General features: G+C 42.3%; 1 protein-coding gene across 4 annotated transcripts in view; it reads left to right on the top strand.

The window, feature by feature from the left end:
* The window catches only part of DKC1 (dyskerin pseudouridine synthase 1), an 83748-nt gene that overhangs the window by 30173 nt on the left and 32884 nt on the right, over positions 1–20691 (top strand). For 3 of the 4 annotated variants that reach the window (XM_044057698.1, XM_044057697.1, XM_044057696.1), the window contains exons 12-13: positions 3779–3882; positions 13908–13971. In XM_044057698.1, coding sequence (XP_043913633.1) covers positions 3779–3882; positions 13908–13971 — 168 coding nt within the window. Of the gene's footprint in view, positions 1–3778; positions 3887–13907; positions 13972–20691 lie in introns of those variants that run through there. The other variant, XM_044057699.1, reaches the window with a different exon arrangement.

The raw sequence follows: 20691 nt of genomic DNA, 5'->3' as shown, positions 1-20691 counted from the left end.
ATTTTCTAGTTTTTTTTTTTTTTTGCAGGGGGGCAAGCCCTCACACCCCTACTGCTTGTATATAGTAAGTCAGAGTTCTCACTACAGTGGAGAGAGGGTGTATTTCCTTACCCCACTGTAGAGTGCTTTGCAAACTGATTTTGCAAAAGTGCACTTAAATGGGTTTGGCTTTCTGTTTTGAAAAGTGCGTTTTTGAGCAACAGAAGCAGACCCATATAAACGTGTACATTTATTACCATCTGTGAGTACAGGTTGTCAAACAAATAGGCAAAATTGGTAACTAGAATTGCCAATACCTTCCATTGGATCCGCCTGTTCCATGGGGTTCTTGATCCTCGTCACCCCCCTCTTTCCAGGTAGTGCTCAAGGAGTCTGCGCATGCATGTTGGCTGTTTCTTTGGCAGCAGTGAATGGGGCAATCGGGAAGAGGCAACATATATTCAGTGATCTGTAAACCCTTTTGCAGTATTTCAGTATCTAGTCCTATGGTACTTTGACACTGGGAGCCAAAAGGTATTGGCTACATCAGTGTTCTTGTGTATTGGTTGTGCCTGTATTGGGCAGTCTATGTAGGGGCCAGCGAACACTCCAGTTCTGCAGAAGGCCACTAGTGAAGCTAGGAAGTTTTTGGTTTAGTTGCTGTAGTCAAGGTGGTTGACTAAGAACACGTAGACGTTGCCTGCAGTGTTAACATTGTGGAACTTATTTAGCCTTGGTAAGTCTGACAGGCCACTAAGGGCAGTCTTTCCTTGGAACAAAAGAAATCTGGAGTAGAAACCTATGCCCTCTGTTCTTAGCCTCTGCAGCTTCCTGTCACAGAAGACCTAACAGTCTGGTCCCCATTACCTTGGCATTTTTATGAATGTGATTCTACACTTATGCCACAGTTTATAGGACCCCAAGCCCAAGTGTCCTCTGTGCAGTTTCAGCTTATTTGAGTGGGATTTGTGACTTGGTTACTCCATAGCAGCTTTTTCTTTCCAGCTCCAAGGCTGAGCCCCTCCCTCTCTTCAACAAGTTTTGACTGCTTGCTTCTGCCTTGCCGCTGGAAGAAAGGTAAACTCATAGGGCTGTTTTTACTGGATAACTGCTTGCTTCTGCCTTGCCGCTGGAAGAAAGGTAAACTCATAGGGCTGTTTTTACTGGATAGGGTCTGGAGTGAAAGTACATCTGTGTTGTAACTGCATGTCAATTTCTGCACTGCCATCAGGCTGCTAAACTACTGTTGTGCGGGGGGGGGGGGTAGATATAGATATCTGCTTTCTGACTACTCACTACAGTAGGCCAAAGGAGGGCTTGGTATTGGTGACCTTTGATATTGTCAAAGATTAGGAATAGCCACATACAAGCCTGCAGTTCTGACTGTAGAGACTAAAATGCTGCCAGCGGTATGGTTTTCAGAGATGGAGGGTTAAAAAGGAGACAAATTCGGGTGGTTCAAAAGGAGGCAAGGTGTGCTTTTCCAACATTTTTTGATACCATTGTGGAATTATTTCTCTCTAAACCATTTTAAGGAACTGCCCAACTGGCATATGGAAACAGTGGCGTCAATTGTCAAGACATGTCGAAATGATCAACCCAGCTACCTTCGAGGTATGACACGTTTGGGCAGAGTCTGGGTCCTGTTGCCTTCCTCCAAATGCATAGAATATCATGTTGACTAATGGATCACTTGTTGAGGTCTGTGTAAGAGGAAAATTAGACTATACCTAACTGGGGAAAAAGCCTTGCCCAAAGAAGATTTTCACCCTGTGTTTTTAACCTGTAAGACAGGTCAAGGGTACTGGAGAGAAGGTTCTCCATTATTTGGTACATTTTCCCCAAGCCTAAACATCCAGTTTCTGTTTAGAGATAACAGGTTATGGCCAGCTAATGTTACTAAACCGTGGTCCTAGACAATAGTGTTCAGCATTGAAAGGCTCATTTAAAAAAATGCAAGGTACTACATTTGGGAAAAGTCTTTGTTCCTGTGTACCAGATGCTGCATACTACTAAGCAGTATCAGCATTACAGATCGGGGTGGTGGCTGATTCTATGAAGACAAACTGGTTGCTCGTGCGTCAATAAGTTACTGGCTATTAACGGGAGACCTGACTGTCTTAACATGAGGTGCTAACTGCAAAGCTGAGGATAGAATTTGCAGAATAGTCTCTTAAACGCTGCCTTCCGGACAGGGTTTAAGGCAATTGCCTTTGAGCGCTAAGTCCATATCAGCTTGCAAAATAACTCCTCCATTTTAACTCTACCTCCATCTTGTTAGAAACGTCTCCCCTCTATCTCTAATGGTTAACTGCAGTACCAAAATGTGCGGCATGTTTCGCTAAAGCATTGGATGTCATCCTTCTGGGTATTTCACCAAGGTGCTGTAGTATCATTTACATTGGTAAGACTAACCGTTACTTAAACTTGGTCTCTACGACTAGCTAGGTAGATAAGGTAGACTAAATCTGTTCTACAGTCAGTATAAAGTTTGGGGCAATACTTTCTTCCAGTATGGAATTGTATGAAATTACATGTCTTACAAGCATGACATGGAAGTGGTATTTACTATCTGATCCAACTGCTGGGCATTCCATATGGTCATCGCACAATCGCTGTTTCAGAGATTAGCCACTTTTAAAAACCATGTTTACCTATGCCTTCTTAATCCCCTTAGCAGCCATTGTTATGGGCCAATTTCTTTTAACAATATCGCTAACTTAAAATGTATTCTAATGGGTATAGTTTCAGACCTAGTGGACACACTGTCCACACATTCATCAGCAGATCTCGATTTGCAAAAGAAAAGAGGTCTCGACATGTAGTGAAATGCAGATTTAGTCGTATGGTACTGCAGTTAACCATTAGAGGGGGGCATGTCCAACAGGACAGACGTTAATGAGGTAAAACGGATAGTTGGCAAGCTGCTTGGGGCTTTTGGGCTGAATGGCAATGTCAGGCATGTCGTTTTTTTTCCCTTTGCTCTAGCAGTTGCAATTTGCAGCCTCTTTCTCCTCGTACACAAACGATTGAATTTGGAATCTTGGTATGGTAGGTGTCCTTCAGTTTCCCCACTCTCAGCTGAACCTGGCAAGGGGTGTATCTTTTTTTCTCTCTCACTAGTGGCCTTGCTAGACACTGAACGGTTCATCCCTGCCTATAGAAGGTCCTTTGTCCCACTTAAACCATGTTGAAGAGCTGCCACAGTATATTAAAAATAAAGATCCTGTACTTTGGAATGGTGGTCACTGATGTGCGAGGCTGCATCTAAGGGAACCGTAGTAGTACCTCACAGATGCTGGCATTCCCAATCTGTGGGGATACCATCCCCCCTCTACTCTGATCTGCTGCAGACCCCTTGGACATGGGGTGGATGAGGTCTCTAACAATGCAGAGTACTTGAGTCAACAGCACTAGTGGGTGGGATAACCAAAACTTAAGTAAAATGCAAGTGCTAAAATTGGCTGTAGTGTTGACTAAAATAGATAGGGGCTCCTGATGTAACACTGGCGGGGAAAGGGGGTCTGCTCTTCACGTTCTCATGCTTGCAGTCTTGGAGTAGTCCAGGAGTCAGGGCTGCCCTTGGAGAATCTTGTATCCCATTATAGTAGGGCTTTTAAGACTGGCAGGGTAAGAGAACCGCCACCAAACCAGTGGTAGAGTATTAAGGGACTCCGCCATAGTAGGGATGTGTTGGTACTAAACTTCTTAGAGCCTGCCAAATAGATGGCAGTCTTTATTATGAGCTGGTCAGTTTCTCAGTCGTATATTTGACCATGTGTTTTTGTGTGTTTTTTAGGCTTCTCTGAAAAAAATAATGATTAAAAAAGGCCTTTTAGACAAGCATGGACGACCCACTGAAAGTACACCTGCAAAATGGTTGGAGGAGTATAAAGATTACAGGTAAGGGGTTAAAGTAGAAATGGCTGCTTTTAGTGTCTCTCGTGTACCGGATTTCTGTCTCTGGCAATGATGACACACTTGCCCTCGCTGAGTCCCTTCATTGGGGTTGATTGATACTACTTGCGTACTCAAATGTTCTGAGCCGTGTTTACTGTGGAGTGATTAGTGGGTAACTAGAAACACTATTGAGATTTCTCGTATGTGGTGCAGGGTTTGGGGGGGGGATATAGTGTAGTCTTGTATGTACAATGTATGTTATTGTAGATGCTTATTAATGTGCAACTTTTTAGTAATGTGTGCAGATTTATGACAGGTTGCATGTGTTCTGCATTATTTAACAAAAGTTATAAAGTGCAGCCTTTTCTTAAGGCAGTCACCCATTCTGTAACTTTGTCCTCCCCTGTGTGTTGGCAGGAAAGAACAAATGATTTTATCTGCTGCAGTATTCTTTGAGGGAGTTGCCTGCCAAGGTGACATCAGTCTGTAATACCTTGGGTTGAGCGTACCATCAGCCCACTGTCATACTTTGTCCATAAGAGAAGTACATAGCACCATCCTCAACTTTACCACCAGTCCAGACATCACTCTGCTGCTGGAATTGCTTGCTTGAGTGCATTGGGGAAACTTTTGTCTTGCTGCTCCCTGATTTATGATTTAAAGTGGTCATCCAGAAAAGGAAAATGATTAGGGAAGAAGTTATCCACAGAAGGAGAATCATTCCCAGTGCCTTTTCTGTCTTGGGGCCCCAACACTACTATAACTGATCAGTTTCCGTCTTTTGTGCCAATCAAGTTGTTATAGCCTTTGGCTGTCTATTTTGGAAAATAAACTCCTTGAGCTTTTAGTTAAGAGTGTGATGGAAAGATCCAGGGACTCTTCAATGACTGAGCCTGTTGAGCATAAGGCAGTGCCTGAAGCCAAAGTTGCACGCATCCAATATGGACATCTCTCCTGAAGCACATGCAAGCTCAGATGCCTTCAGTCACGGATCTGGATCCACAGGCTGTGAGCCAGTCTTGCAGGCTCCTTAGTTCCGGATGCATGTCCAGAGAGGCAACAGACTCCTGATGTCCAGCAGGAACCCAGGCTCGTGTCTGCCCAGAGGAAATACCCAGGTCTTGGTTAGAGAAAATGTTGACTTGTCCAGCCCTGCTCTGCATCAGATGGATACCCTTGCAAAGAAGAAATGGGGGGGGGGGGACTAAACCTCTCTACCCCAAGAAGAAATAGCCAGAATTTCACATAAGGCCTTCATTGCGCTAAGGCTTTCCCTCTTGCCTTTACCTCACCTCAGAAAAGACCCCGGCCTCCAGCCACTTCATAGGAAGATTCCTCCTCCTGAAGAAGACTGTGATTCACTGGACTTACCCATCCCAAATCAATCACCCTTGGACTATGCTTTCCCCGAGGAAGATTCGAATGGAATAGAATGTTTGTTTCCTTGGGTAGACCATTTCTAGGATGCAAGATTACGTGCGACAGTGCAGAGATGTCAGTCCAAAAATGCTACAAGTCCCCTGGCCCTTCTGCCATTCCTCCAGTCATTCAGCCTTTGTAAGATGCTTTTGCATCTACTTCCATTCACCTGGACTCCCAGCCTCTAGTTCCGAAAAGCTGGACCGATACAAAAGTACCCATGGACTGTAGTTTTCCCTATGGCAGACCCCTCTGATTTCCGTAGCCTGTGGTAAGGCCTCCAGGTCACTCTTTACTTCCTCTTCCTTCGGACAAGGATAGACGGCTGGAGAGGCTGGGCAAGAATTTGTACCTCCTCCACCTTGGCTTTCAGAGCATTTAACTACCAGTTCTGTATAAAACTACAATCTGGACCTCCTGTCTCAAGATTTCAAAAGCTAATGTCAGATGTGCAAAACTTGAAAACAAAGCCTTGGCATCCTCTGGCTACCTGAGAGGAAATGGCAGTAAGGCATTCAATTGAATGGAGCTATGATGCAGTAGAGGCCACCTCACAAGCTACAGCTTCTTTGCCCTAAGGTGATGGTCTGGCTACGCCTTCAGCCCCTCCCTGAGGACATAAAGGCAAAACAAATGGATGACCCCTTGGACAAAATCCAGCTCTTTAAAAACCCTCCACAGAATTCTAATCCCTCCAAAGAACTAAAAAGACAGTAAACATGTTTTGGTCTCCCCTGTGCCTTAATTCCACAGGAATTACCCTGCAAACCATGTCTGTGTGCATGCAATCCCAACCCCCCTCAAAACACCTAAAAAGGTCCAAGAATCTTCTTCCCAGCTTGCTAAGCGGCCCTCTTCTGGATAGGACGGGCTTATCTAAAAGTTCCCCCCTCCTGCTTGCTGTCCAAGCTCTGTCATCCTTCCTAGTTTTTCATAGACCTCCAGGATGCTTCCCTTATCCCCATTCACCCCAGATTCATGAAATTATTGTGCTTCTGTGTGGCTTGCATTTTCAATTCTTAGCTTTGTCTTCTGCACTCACTGCCCAAAAATGCATGGCACCAATGGTCACGTTTTGCAGACTCCAAGGTAATCCAGATCTTTCGCCTACCCTAGATTTTGAGCAAAGTCTCAATTGAATAAACCTCCAGTCAACAATGGACATTTCACAAAGCCTGAGCTTAAGCCATAAACTTCAAAAAATATTCCCTTGTCCCCAAGACTGTCTTTCTGGGGTGTGGCTTTCAAACCAATAATGTGGTTTGTGGTGTCTTCACTCAAGGCCCAGGATAATTCTCCTTTTTCAAGTCATTCTCCTCCTCAATCCCTCGTCTTAAAAGACAGTTTCTGCAAATCTTGGGTGGATGGCCTTTACCATCTCTCTGCTCTATGTAGCAAGGTTTCGTATGAGAATTCAAATGGTTTGTAAGGTTTTGTATGAGAATTCCAATGGTTTGTAAAGTCAGTGGTCTTGGCATGTCTACCCACTAGAATTCACCACTTCCTGCCTCAAGAAGGAACTGCAGTGGTGGGTAATGCATACATTTAGGTTCATAGATTAATAGGCTAACTGTCTTTTGGACCATTTTAAGCCTAGCCAATTATCCCATGTTAGCCTTGCCCTGCTTTTGTCTGCAAGGTGCATCTTAGTATTATGCCAACGCCACTCTTCCTATTCACCCACTGCGCCCAGCTCTAGTATTGTACATAGATGCATCTGATATAGGCTGGGGAGCTACTCTGGACCATAACGGTCCAAAGTCAGTGGACAGCCTGTCAGAGGAGAAACCACATAAAGGCATTGATCCTTGCTCTTCAGTCTTTTGCAATCCTTGAGACCAGGAGGGCTGCACATCCACACAGTGTACCACTCCTGTGGTATATCGGGGGTTCCTACCTCCTTTGCAGCTGAGCCTTACAGGCCTGCCTACTTGAAATATCCCTTCAGGCTGTTTACATCCCTTCCAATTTACATCCCTTCCAATCTGAATACTCAGACATTGTGACCAGAACAGTGGCCCACGAATGGATGCTTCAAGGATGTTGGACATTGTCTGCCAGTGATAGTTCACACATCAATCTCTCCCCTTCCACTCCTGAAAGTCCTGTCGAAAGGTCAACAGGACAAACCAAGAATCTTGCTGGTGACTTCCTGTTGGCCAAGGCGGCACTGGTTCCCCCTCGTCTAGCCAAGGGCAATTGCCACAAGTTGCCACACTTCTCACATCAAACGATGGCTCATTCATCCACCCACAGTTAGACCCACCAAGTGGCCCTGTGGGTATAGAGCCCTGATTAATTTCAGACGGACATGCTTGAAATCCTGCAGGAGGGCCAGGAAACCTAATAACCAGAAAATACCTCAGCAAGTGGAGATTTTCCCTTTTTGTCTTTCCAGAAATTAGGACCCACTTATGGCGGATCCCCCTGTGGTTCTGTCATATGTGTGAATTGCTTAATTTTTTCCTCCATAAAAACTAATCTGTCACTTTGTCCCATTGTCTGCCACCACCCCTAGCTTCCTGATTTGAGGCCAAACAATTCCTTTAAAGATGTCCACATTGTACCTCCCAGTAGACATGTTGCTGCACCCAGGGACCTTAACTGTGTGACTCGAGCGCCCTTTCAGCCAGCCTCTTCTAACTTCCTCAAACCCAGTACCTGGAAAACCGTCCTGGTGGCTATTACCTCTGCCAGGCAGGTGTCAGAATTGCTTCCACAAAGACAGAATTACTTCCACAGACAGGATTTCCATTCGAACCATCCACCCCTTCATGCCAAAGGTAGTAAATGAATTGTCCCTAAACCAGGCCATTCATCTCCCCACCTTTTCCTGTCTCCCCAGGACAATTGAGAGGAGCCGACTTACTTTGTGTATGGACTGCTCATGTTTTACCTGTGCAAGACCAAACACTATAGAAAATCAGACCAGCTATTTGTCGTCCCACCCCAGGGCTTTGGGATTGCCTGCATTCAAACAGACCATCTCTAAATCAGTTTCCTTTTTCTATACCCACCATGGTTTGGTAACTGTCGAGAGTTCAGTCGACAAGGGCAGTGCTTTCCTCTGGTCTATTCCTCAAAGGGTTGGAAACTAACTATTTTAGAAGTGGCTGTCTTGACATCTCCACACCTTCACAAAACATGAGCTAGATTACATCTCCAGATTCAGGACATGGTTTGCCAGGGCCATTCTCCGTGGCTTCCTGTAGAGTTCCTCTGCCTTTTCGTCCTTTCTGCATGGGCTTTTGTATATTCTCTCCTGTAGAGAAAACTGCAACAGATAAATAGGACACATTTTGTCCTGCTCCCACTTCCTGCTGTTTTTGGATACATGATCCTATTACTGACCCTCCACCTCAGGCTTCAGTTCTGAAGATGGTGGAAGGATAATGCATCAAGGTTCCGTTGTACCTGCATGTGTGGTCCTTGCAGTGTTCTATTCCTGTGCATCAAGGTTCCGTTGTACCTGCATGTGTGGTCCTTGCAGTGTTCTATTCCTGTGCATCAAGGTTCCGTTGTACCTGCATGTGTGGTCCTTGCAGTGTTCCATTCCTGTGCTGCACTGTATTAGAGAGTTGCAATGCTGTACATAGACTTCAAATGTGGTAGTAGGTACTCTTCGGCTAGATGTTCTTCGTGTTTCAATGTTGCAGTCATTACATTTGGGTAATTTGCTGGCAGGTTGCCCTCAGTCGGCCTGAATAACAGTCTTGGGTCCTGTGATTGCAGTCTCCTCTTCCATGACGTCAAGTTGTCAGGGGTATAAAACATGCAGCTGATGGTGGTCTTTCTTGCCACGCGGTGCCTGTAGCAGAAGCAGTTCGCAAGTGCCTCTCGGCTGACTCCTGAAATTTTCATTTTCAAGTTTCAGAACTGAAGTCTTCAACTTAAAGCCAAGTACCCCATTGGGGAAACTTTTTCTTGCTCCTTACCAATGTCAATAAGTTAATTGCATTACTTGTGGGAAGCAAATATAAGTATTTTCATTTGTGCTGTATTCCTTGCCTAGGCCCTGACCGCAACGTGCCTTGCCATCTGTTTTGTGCTAAATTTAACCAACGTACTAAGTGTCTATCTTTGCTTCTAAATATTTTGGTTCCAGATTTGACTACCCTGAAATGTTTGGTTAGCAATCAAGACTACTGGAGTTAACAAAAAATGCAAGGAAAGGCAGAGACGGACTATCTGTCCAAAACAGACAAAGCTTCTGCTAAGCCAGTCGCCGGTACTCGTGAGGTACTTTTGCAGCCCCTGCTGCGTTTCTGTCGCAGGCCTCTACAGAGACCCATTCGGAGTCTGGTATGCCACGAGATTTTCAAAGTATTGAACCTGCGGATGTGTCTCCCTTGGATGGGTCCGGAACCACTGAGCAGGCACTGGCTTCTGTGGGTGTGTTCAGGCCTCAACATTTTTATATTAAACTGACGCCATCAACAAAAACAAGGTCAAAAGCAACTTCTGTATCTACATGAGCTATGTGCTCAGGCTCCTATGCTTAAAGGACAAATTATCAAAATGGCTGAGGGTTTGCCTTGATCAGGGCAAATGGAGCCCAAACCAAATGCATCTGCATATCCACCAGAAAAATGCTAGCTGTTCATAATGCTCTGACAGCTTTTAAGGACTTCTTCATCCAGGACAACTACTGATAGACTGACTGCAACACCACAGTTATGTGGTACATAAACAAGCTGGGGGGTACCCATTCCTACCCACTTTGCAGACTAACCATGGCCTTGTGGACACAGCCTTGACAAATACATCTTCAAGCTCAATTCCTGCCAGGAAAGCATATTACTCTGGCAGACTATCTAAGCAGAAATCTATCTAAGCAGAAATCTTACGGACCCGCACGAATGGAAACTGGATCAACAAATCTTCAACATGTTAACACAGAAATTGGGAAGCCCAGGCATAGATCTATTTACATAGTTTTGGGGAGAGGTAAATATAGTTTTGGGGAGAGGTAAATAGATATATCAGGATGCTTTCTTGTGCAGAATTTGCCCATCAGTCTATGCCTTCCCCCCTCTGCCTACTCACCAAGGTCTTACTAAAAGTTAGACAGGAAATTATTTGAATTGCTCCGGACTGGCCTCACCAACGCTGGTATCTGCTTCTCAGCAGAACTATCAAATTCTGCACACTCTGCTCCAAACTCTGAATCTTGCAGCATGGCTAATCAACTAATTCAAACCACATCTCTCGGTAAACCTGTGATTGATGTCATTTTGGAAGCCAGAAGGCCTAGTACTAGAAAATCTTATGCTGATAAATGGAAGAGAGCATAAATGGAAGAGATTATGTGCTTGAAGTGATTATGTGCTTGAAGTGAATGGACAGCAAAGCCTAATATTCCTCAGATTTACTTAACGGAGATGCTTGCCAAGGGGCCTATCTTTTTCTTCAATAAAAATCCATGCCTCTGCCATCTCTGCTCATTACCACACAGCCTCCTCTCTTCTCATCCGCTGCTAAAACAGCATCTGAGTGGCCAAAAATTTAAGGCCTCCCAGAAGAGTGCAAACTCCCGCATGGGACCTCAATTTTGTGCTGGAAAAATTTGCTCTAACTACCTTTTGAACCAGCCGCTACTGCGTATATAAAATTTTTCTTGGAAGACTGCTTTTGGCAGTCACTTCAGCTAGAAGGGTTTCAAAACTACAGGCTCTCATGGCAGTGGAGCCTTTCATTATATTTTACCTGGACAGGGTGGCCCTGAGGACCAGTCCTGCCTTTATGCCTAAGGTGGTATCCAGTGTGACTCTTAACCAAACAATTCACTTGCCAACTTTTTTCCCAAATCCACAAAACAAGGGGGAGCGGATTCTGCATTCATTGGATGTACACGGACAACTAAGATTCTACTTAAAACAGGACAAAATCTCTCAGTCTTGGCAACTGTTGGTAGCATTTGCTGCAGGATCAGAGGGGTAGGCTATATCGAAACAGGACTATTACAAAATGGATAAGCCACTGCATTAGTTTATTTGCACCATGGTAAACCGGTGCCCAAGGGGGATCAGGTCCCATTCCACCAGGGCTGCCAATTCAACAGCTTTTCTCGAGGGGTTGGAGCTCTGTTCATACATTCACAAAGCATTACCATTTACCTCTTCTAAATCCAGGGCAGGCTTTGCCACCATTTACCTCTTCTAAATCCAGGGCAGGCTTTGCCACCATTTACCTCTTCTAAATCCAGGGCAGGCTTTGCCACCATTTACCTCTTCTAAATCCAGGGCAGGCTTTGCCACCATTTACCTCTTCTAAATCCAGGGCAGGCTTTGCCACCATTTACCTCTTCTAAATCCAGGGCAGGCTTTGCCACCATTTACCTCTTCTAAATCCAGGGCAGGCTTTGCCACCATTTACCTCTTCTAAATCCAGGGCAGGCTTTGCCACCATTTACCTCTTCTAAATCCAGGGCAGGCTTTGCCACCATTTACCTCTTCTAAATCCAGGGCAGGCTTTGCCACCATTTACCTCTTCTAAATCCAGGGCAGGCTTTTGCCACCATTTACCTCTTCTAAATCCAGGGCAGGCTTTGCCACCATTTACCTCTTCTAAATCCAGGGCAGGCTTTGCCACCATTTACCTCTTCTAAATCCAGGGCAGGCTTTGCCACCATTTACCTCTTCTAAATCCAGGGCAGGCTTTGCCACCATTTACCTCTTCTAAATCCAGGGCAGGCTTTGCCACCATTTACCTCTTCTAAATCCAGGGCAGGCTTTGCCACCATTTACCTCTTCTAAATCCAGGGCAGGCTTTGCCACCATTTACCTCTTCTAAATCCAGGGCAGGCTTTGCCACCATTTACCTCTTCTAAATCCAGGGCAGGCTTTGCCACCATTTACCTCTTCTAAATCCAGGGCAGGCTTTGCCACCATTTACCTCTTCTAAATCCAGGGCAGGCTTTGCCACCATTTACCTCTTCTAAATCCAGGGCAGGCTTTGCCACCATTTACCTCTTCTAAATCCAGGGCAGGCTTTGCCACCATTTACCTCTTCTAAATCCAGGGCAGGCTTTGCCACCATTTACCTCTTCTAAATCCAGGGCAGGCTTTGCCACCATTTACCTCTTCTAAATCCAGGGCAGGCTTTGCCACCATTTACCTCTTCTAAATCCAGGGCAGGCTTTGCCACCATTTACCTCTTCTAAATCCAGGGCAGGCTTTGCCACCATTTACCTCTTCTAAATCCAGGGCAGGCTTTGCCACCATTTACCTCTTCTAAATCCAGGGCAGGCTTTGCCACCATTTACCTCTTCTAAATCCAGGGCAGGCTTTGCCACCATTTACCTCTTCTAAATCCAGGGCAGGCTTTGCCACCATTTACCTCTTCTAAATCCAGGGCAGGCTTTGCCACCATTTACCTCTTCTAAATCCAGGGCAGGCTTTGCCACCATTTACCTCTTCTAAATCCAGGGCAGGCTTTGCCACCATTTACCTCTTCTAAATCCAGGGCAGGCTTTGCCACCATTTACCTCTTCTAAATCCAGGGCAGGCTTTGCCACCATTTACCTCTTCTAAATCCAGGGCAGGCTTTGCCACCATTTACCTCTTCTAAATCCAGGGCAGGCTTTGCCACCATTTACCTCTTCTAAATCCAGGGCAGGCTTTGCCACCATTTACCTCTTCTAAATCCAGGGCAGGCTTTGCCACCATTTACCTCTTCTAAATCCAGGGCAGGCTTTGCCACCATTTACCTCTTCTAAATCCAGGGCAGGCTTTGCCACCATTTACCTCTTCTAAATCCAGGGCAGGCTTTGCCACCATTTACCTCTTCTAAATCCAGGGCAGGCTTTGCCACTGCAGTCTTGCGGGGCCTTATAGCTGCTCCTAATACTGTAGCTCCATCCTCCCGTCCATAGCTTTGGGATTCTACCCAAATGTAATGACTGCAACAGTGAAACCTGCAGAACATACTACAGTTGTGTACACTGACCATAAGATGTTGGCGTACTCACTGTTGCAGTCCTGGTTACCCACCACCCCCCATTCTGTACCTTTTCTTTCTTCACTATACTCTTACTGTTTATTTCTTTCTTCACTATACTCTTACTGTTTATTTCTTTCTTCACTATACTCTTACTGTTTATTTCTTTCTTCACTATACTCTTACTGTTTATTTCTTTCTTCACTATACTCTCACTGTTTATATATTTTTGCTCCACATTTGGGGGGCACCTGACATCTGGGTCAAAGAATGGCATTGACTGCATGTTTTATACCACTGACGTCATGGAAGAGACTGCAACTGACGCCGGACCAAGACCGTTATTCGGGCCAACTGAGGGCCCAAATGTAATGACTGCAGCAGTGAATACACTCTAACATCTACATTTATGGTAAGTGTACACTGTACTTTTCATGTCTGCGACCTGGCCCTCTGGACTTGGCCTAAAGACACCTGTCTGGGACACCTGAAGATCCTTTGAAAGAAGAGACCTGTGTAATATAGGTGGTGGCTTACAGGGCCACACAAGTTGTGTAGGTATTGGAGATGTTTGCTGTTACTAGTGTTGGACAATATTGCTTCAAGCTGACAAGTCAGACTATAATTTGTTGCATAAATTAAATTTATTTTTTTGTTTACTCCATCCCTAGTGGCAAGTTGCCTTCAGAAGTTGTAGAAGTTCCTGGCACTGCTGAAGCAGTCAAACCAGTAAAGGTAAAAGTTATTTATTTTTTTTTTTTTTTTTTTGAGGCACAAAGGTGTTCCTTGGGGGGGGGGGGGCTCTGTTCAGTCTGTTTTATGCTAGTTTGCTTTAAGTTTAAGATGTCAGCTGTTATGGTTTTTCATGTAGTTTTGTCATTTTACCACATTTCAGTGTAACCGTACATCTTTTTTGTTCTCTGGCAGTACTACTGCTCAGAACTTTTGCTGGATGTAGGCATTTGTTTTGGACTGAATTCAGTTGCTTGTGCCATTGCTTTTCTATAGCAAATATGTCTAGTTTTCAGTGTGACTTCAGGAAGTTTTAATGTATTGGGTTTGGACTCTGCTTACATTGGCCTTGGCATATTTTCCTAGGTCCATGCTTTCACTGGGAAAGCATTTGGGTACACTGGGTCTGTGCAAAGCAAATTCTACTGACCAGTTGGGGGACATTATCTTCAGTGCTGTGACTTTCACATGACTTTACAGAGTAGATATTTGAAGCTTGGGGCCTACTTTGACTAAACTGTATATACAGGCCAGGCAAGATTGGCTTGCCTGATATGGGGGGGGGGGGGGTTCAGTTGAGGATTTGGCAGGCAAAGCTTTCTGGGGAGACATCTGCCAAAGGACTGTATTTTGGTCAGTGAAAGTAATAGTGTTCCTGCTTTCATAAGTCATCTGGCAGTGTGACTTTTCTGTGGTTGCTGCTTTGCCGACCTTATGGTTTTCTCTTTGAATTCTTTGCTCTCTAATTCTAGTCTGCGGAGGTTTTTGCTTTACAAACCAAATATGAGCGGATTGCTTCAAGTTCGACAAACTTCAAAAAACAAAAAGTCCTCCGGCACAAACCAACAAAAAGAACCAAGGAATATACTCTTTAATTGTTGTTGTAAAGCGCTTTTCTTCGCCCTCTATTGGGGCAACTTTTTCAGACAGACAAATTAAACAAGTTAATTTATAACCTAACGTCATTTCCTTAAGGAACACAATTAAAGTGATGCACATAATAGCCTAAAGTGAAATTTAGTGACATTAAAGTCCTATCTGAGTATACTATGCTACTGCAAGTCTTGAATATAAACATATATAGATATATATATAGATATATACCTTCTAATAAAAGGTTGTATGGTCCCCCTCTAATGTCAGTTAAAATCTGGTCAATGGCTGTGAATTTAAATCTATGTCCTACATTAGCAATCTTATGTTTCGCTGATGCATTTTCCATCTTAGCATTAGCTGTTGCATATGTATGCTCCTAAACCCTGTCTTAAGCGGCGTTCTGTTTTTCCTATGTAGAACACTGTACATAAAGTACACGTAGCTACATAAACTATTAGTTTTGAATTACAATTAAATTTATATTTTATCTTGTATTTCTTATTAATAGTAACATATTCGCTGCTAAGCATGTGTTTACACATGCTACAGCTACCGCAGTTCATTCCTGTTCGGTAGCTGAAGGTTTTAATTTTACTTGACTCTAGAATGTTTTTAATATTTTTCCCTTTTCTAAAAACAATTGTAGGATATTCAGAAAAATTTGATATTTCTATCTTGTTGAATTAATAGCCCGTTTTTATACAATACATTCTCATGGTGCCACTTTCCATATTAAATGTTGTAATATAACTAACTTGATATTTTTTATTGGTGTTGATGCTGTCTTCTAAATTACTAAACTTGTGTTCTCTCTTCTGTTTGATTTCTTATCTAACCTTCTTTCAAAGTTACAAGGTTTAGCTGTATGATCATTAATGCTATTTTTCACTTCTAAAATTGGTACAATAATACAGTTGTCTCACTTAACCTCATTGAAAATATCTGTAATAGTCAACTGGATATCCTCTATGGAGTTATTAAAATTGGCATTCAGTCAAAAAGTCACTATGTAAAGTTGACATACGGGCCGCCCTAATTAGTTGCCCTTTAACTATAGCTTTCTTTTGTATATAAGGGTGTAAACTTGTATAATGAAGGTAAGAGTTACAAAATGTTTCCTTTCTATGTATTCGGGCAATATATTGTTAAGTCCTTAGATAAATTGACATCTAAGTAGTTTATAGTCAACTGTTGGAAGTCTGATGTAAATTTGAAGAAGTTAGTAGTATTTAAATGTAAAAATTTGTTAGCGGTTTCTTTAGAACCTTGATATAGAATAAATATATCTAGGAATCTGGTATAGTACTTAATGTACTTTATCAACTCTCCGTTGTTGAAAATGAAGTTGGATTCCCAGTAAACCATTACTGTATTTGCGAAACTGGCTCCGCAGGGTGAGCCCATCGCAACACTGCATTTTTGCAAATACAAGTTGTTATTAAATGTAAAATTAATTGTTAGTTAAGATGATATCAAGCAAGAGTTATAACTAAAGGTCTCACTGGGTGATGCACCCTTATTTACTAAAGAGGTTTACCCATTAGATTCCTTCTGTATGAGGAATAGAAGTATACAAGACTATCACATCTATTGTTAAAAAAATTGATTTCTTCCTAATCTAATATCGTTTTCCAAAAATGTCCACGAGTCTTTGCAGACTTGTGTTTCTGCTTTTAAATACTACTTCAAAATATTATCTACTTTGGCAGCCGCATAAGTGATGGATGCCCGTCCATCAGTCAATGGTCTAAGTGGTGGATTTGTGACATTCTTATGAATTTGTTGCAAATTAACATAGGAATCTTTGGCCAATTTATGGTCATATAGTGATAAGTGTCGATGTCTATATATCCATCTATAAATAAGTCACTAAAGTAGTTTTTGATCCTACTATCATTTCATTAATCGAAACTTTAACATAAGTGTCACTCTCCAGAATGCATTCAACTCTATCAATATAGTCATAGTTATCAAATATGACTAACCCTCTATCAGGTTTGATGGATCTAATCCCTAGTGACTTAAAGAAAGGGCAAGTAATTAATCTCTGGTAATAATTACTAGATCCAGTATCTTTAAGAAAAAGCTTATTCTTGTTGATTAACGTAAATCCAGTTCCATAACTGACTCAAAGATACTTTAAAGTAGGGTGTAAAGGAGGATAATAGTCACTTGCCACCCTAAAGTCACTCTCAGGCCTTGTAGAATCCCCTAGTAAGAGGTTTAGGTTGAGTTTCCTTACAAAAAATTTTAAGTCTTTGATACTTTGTACTAGGTTCATGTGTCTGCTAGGGACAAACATTTGCCCTTTGACCCTGTGTTAGTAGAATTGTTAGCTAATTTCCACACATGAAAAATTGTAAATGTTAAGTCTCCTGCTTTATTTTGAACAATAACTGGGCCGTTGTTGCCATCATTCACCTCGTAGGTTGATTCTGTGGGCGTTTGGTTCTGGTATCTCTGATTGTTATAAGGTCTCTTTGGTATGGCACCCAACCTAGAATTATAATGTTCATCACTAGGTACAGATCCATTGGAATAAGGTTGGTTGACGTTTCCTCCATTGTTCTTGAATTTCCCATTCCTGAGTCGCCCTGCCCAAGTATTTTGCTTCTGGTTAAAATCTTGCCTATTTGAATTAGTATTAGTTGTACCGAAACTAGAGTTCAAATCTTCATGCGGTATATTAGTGTTCATAACAGTACTTGTAGTATTTATATTAGCCAGTCCATTTTGCGACAAAGGGGGATTTGGATATGCTGTCCCACTGTCATACGACAATCTGTCACGAGCCATCTTTTTACCTTTATTAGTTTTTAACCTCAAGTAACTGGTCAATAGAGCTAAAACATCTATCATACTCAAATGTATATCTAAGGAAGTCAGCATGGTTAATTATAGCTTCATTGAGGTCAGTGACTTCCTTTGATAAATCAGCAATTTGGATACCATAATGTTTGCAAGTCCATTAAGGCAAAACTCTGTTAGTCAAACAAGGTGTTTAATTCCAAATGGAACAAGGAATTTGCCACAAGCCCCGTAGGGTAAAAGTGGTGTCTTAAGCCTTTTGGGACCAGTCGTTGTCTATTACATTCCTGAAAATAGTTTACTTCTAGTTGAAGCTTTTTAATTTTTAAATATTTTTGCATCCAGTACTTTTAAATTTTTAGTGATCGTATCTGCACTAACCTCAGAATCTGTAGCGTTTTCAGCCGGTTGCTCCCGCAAGTTGCCTTGACCAAAACATAGCTTGCTTGCATCATAAATCCAGTCTTGAAATGATGGAGCTCCAATAAGCTCTCTAACACTAGTGTTCGTTGTAGGTTCTAATCTGTTCCCTTCATTAACGTTATTCGTATTATTGGAAATTACTGAGGTTAATGGATGGCCAGATACTTGATGCACATGTCTGTCACTACCATTAGTAGAACGCACTGTTTCACGTTGCCTTAGATTTGAAACTTTCTCCCACGATAAATTCTGATTTGTTGCTTGCTCTCCCGGACTCTCAATATTGGTCCTCGGGAGTGTTGGCTGGGTATGTTGTCCAGGTTGAATAGAACTTGTCAATTCTAAACAAGTTTGCAGTAGCGATACTCACATTAAAATTAGAAAATTGAGTATCTAAACGTGAAGACAAAGTGTCAACATGTTGCGTACGTGCTAAAATTAAAGCAGTTCACTTCATCAGAGCAGCCTTGTCCAACCATAGATTCAGTTAGTCGGGCAGGGTGCATCCTCTCTGTCGTTGTGGTTGCCAGAGGCCATAACGAAACACAAACAGACTTCAGCAAGTTCGACTTCAAAAAAACAAAGGGGCAACTTCTTCAGACAGACACAAATTAAACAAGTTGTTAATTTATAACCTAACGTCATTTCCTTGAACACAATTAAAGTGATACACATAATAGCCTAAAGTGAAATTTAGTTGCATTAAAATCCTATCTGAGTATACTATGCTACTGCAAGTCTTGAATATAAACCTTTATATAAAAAATATATACTTGATACATCTGTCACTATCTTTAATGTATATTTCATGTAGTTACGGTTTAAAAATATTGTATTAACTTGTACTGTCTCACATATGTATATCTATTCTTACACATTTTTGTGTTTTTTAAATTTTATATTTTTTATATTTATGTATATATCTATATATATATATATATATATATATATATATATATATATATATATATATATATATATATATATATATCTATATCTCTATCTATATCTCTATCTCTCTCTCTATCTCTCTCTCTCTCTCTCTATCTCTCTCTCTCTCTCTCTCTCTCTCTCTCTCTCTCTATCTCTCTCTATCTCTCTCTATCTCTCTCTATCTCTCTCTCTCTCTCTCTCTCTCTCTATCTCTCTCTCTCTCTATCTCTCTCTCTATCTCTCTCTCTATCTCTCTCTCTATCTCTCTCTCTCTCTCTCTCTCTCTCTCTCTCTCTCTCTCTCTCTCTCTCTCTCTCTCTCTCTCTCTCTCTCTCTCTCTCTCTATATATATATATATATATATATATATATATATATATATATATATATATATATATATATATATATATATATATATATATATATAGGTTTATATTCAAGACTTGCAGTAGCATAGTATACTCAGGATTTTAATGCAACTAAATTTCACTTTAGGCTATTATGTGCATCACTTTAATTGTGTTCCTTAAGGAAATGACATTAGGTTATAAATTAACAACTTGTTTAATTTGTGTCTTTGTCTGAAGAAGTTGCCCCAATAGAGGGCGACGAAAAGCGCTTTAAAACAATTAGAGTATATTCTATGAGCGGATTGCTTTACATAACACACTCCAAAACTTGGTATGCCAACAGGGGGATATCCAACTGGCTAACAGGACCAAGGAACTTAAAATTGGGAGTCCACCTCTACAAAGAGGCTAGTCACAAGTGGGGTCCCTCGGTCCTTAGACTGCTCTTTGGCATTTACTTCTCCGAAGGCCAATGTCAGTGGTCTCTGACCTAATTTTCAGGTGATTGCAAATTAGGAACTGTCATTTTAATCCAGCCCTGACAACCCCTCTCCAGGAGGGGTTGATGCAGACTAACTGGTGTCGGAGCCATGGGCTAAAACTAAATGCTAAGAAGTGCATAATAGCATCCTTGAAGTCATGCACCCCTGGTAACCATCATATTGATGACTCGCACCTTAGAGTTGACCAGTAGTAAGGACACAGTAATCTAGCCTTTGACCTTCATACGTCTACAGTAGTGAAGGCTTTCTGTTGCGCAACTTGTAAACTAATGGCATCAAGTCCATGGAAGTCATTGTTCCACCGTATTTGGCATTCATCAGACCTGTCATGGAGTACAGTGCCCCCCTTCGGTATGTATCTAATTAGGCATATCCAACAATTGGACTGTCTATAGAGTATTCCTCAAAAGAATACAGGGTGTAAATAGTGTCCTCTGCAGACAGCCTCAAGGCCCTGTCCCTGTGTTCTGGCTTCTACATGCTTTTGAGGGAGGGTCTATGGACTCCACTCTGGACATCCTGCATGTAACACAGCACCAGAATTCTGTTCTAATGGCCTGTGACTTATAAATAGGACCTACTGGAGAGACAAATGTATCCTAGAGACTACCCAATCTGTGCAACGGGCACCCATCCATGTGAAGCAGAGACCCTCCCTAACACAATCAAGTGCAGCTTGGACAATTCCAGATGTGGAAATTCATCCAGGTTTGGTATCTCGTCTCTAATGGACACTATCTGTAAATGTTTTATCTCCCCAACCCCTGCTTACACTTAGAAGGGTATCGGAACTTGTCAAGAGTTTGGGTGCGTGGCTATGGTCATTGGTG

Source organism: Protopterus annectens, chromosome 15.part0 (genome assembly GCF_019279795.1).
Source record: "Protopterus annectens isolate FY-2018-M chromosome 15.part0, PAN1.0, whole genome shotgun sequence".
Lineage (NCBI taxonomy): Eukaryota > Metazoa > Chordata > Ceratodontiformes > Protopteridae > Protopterus > Protopterus annectens.
The sequence above is the reverse complement of the archived record's forward strand: the minus strand, read 5'-3'. Positions and strand labels throughout refer to the sequence as shown.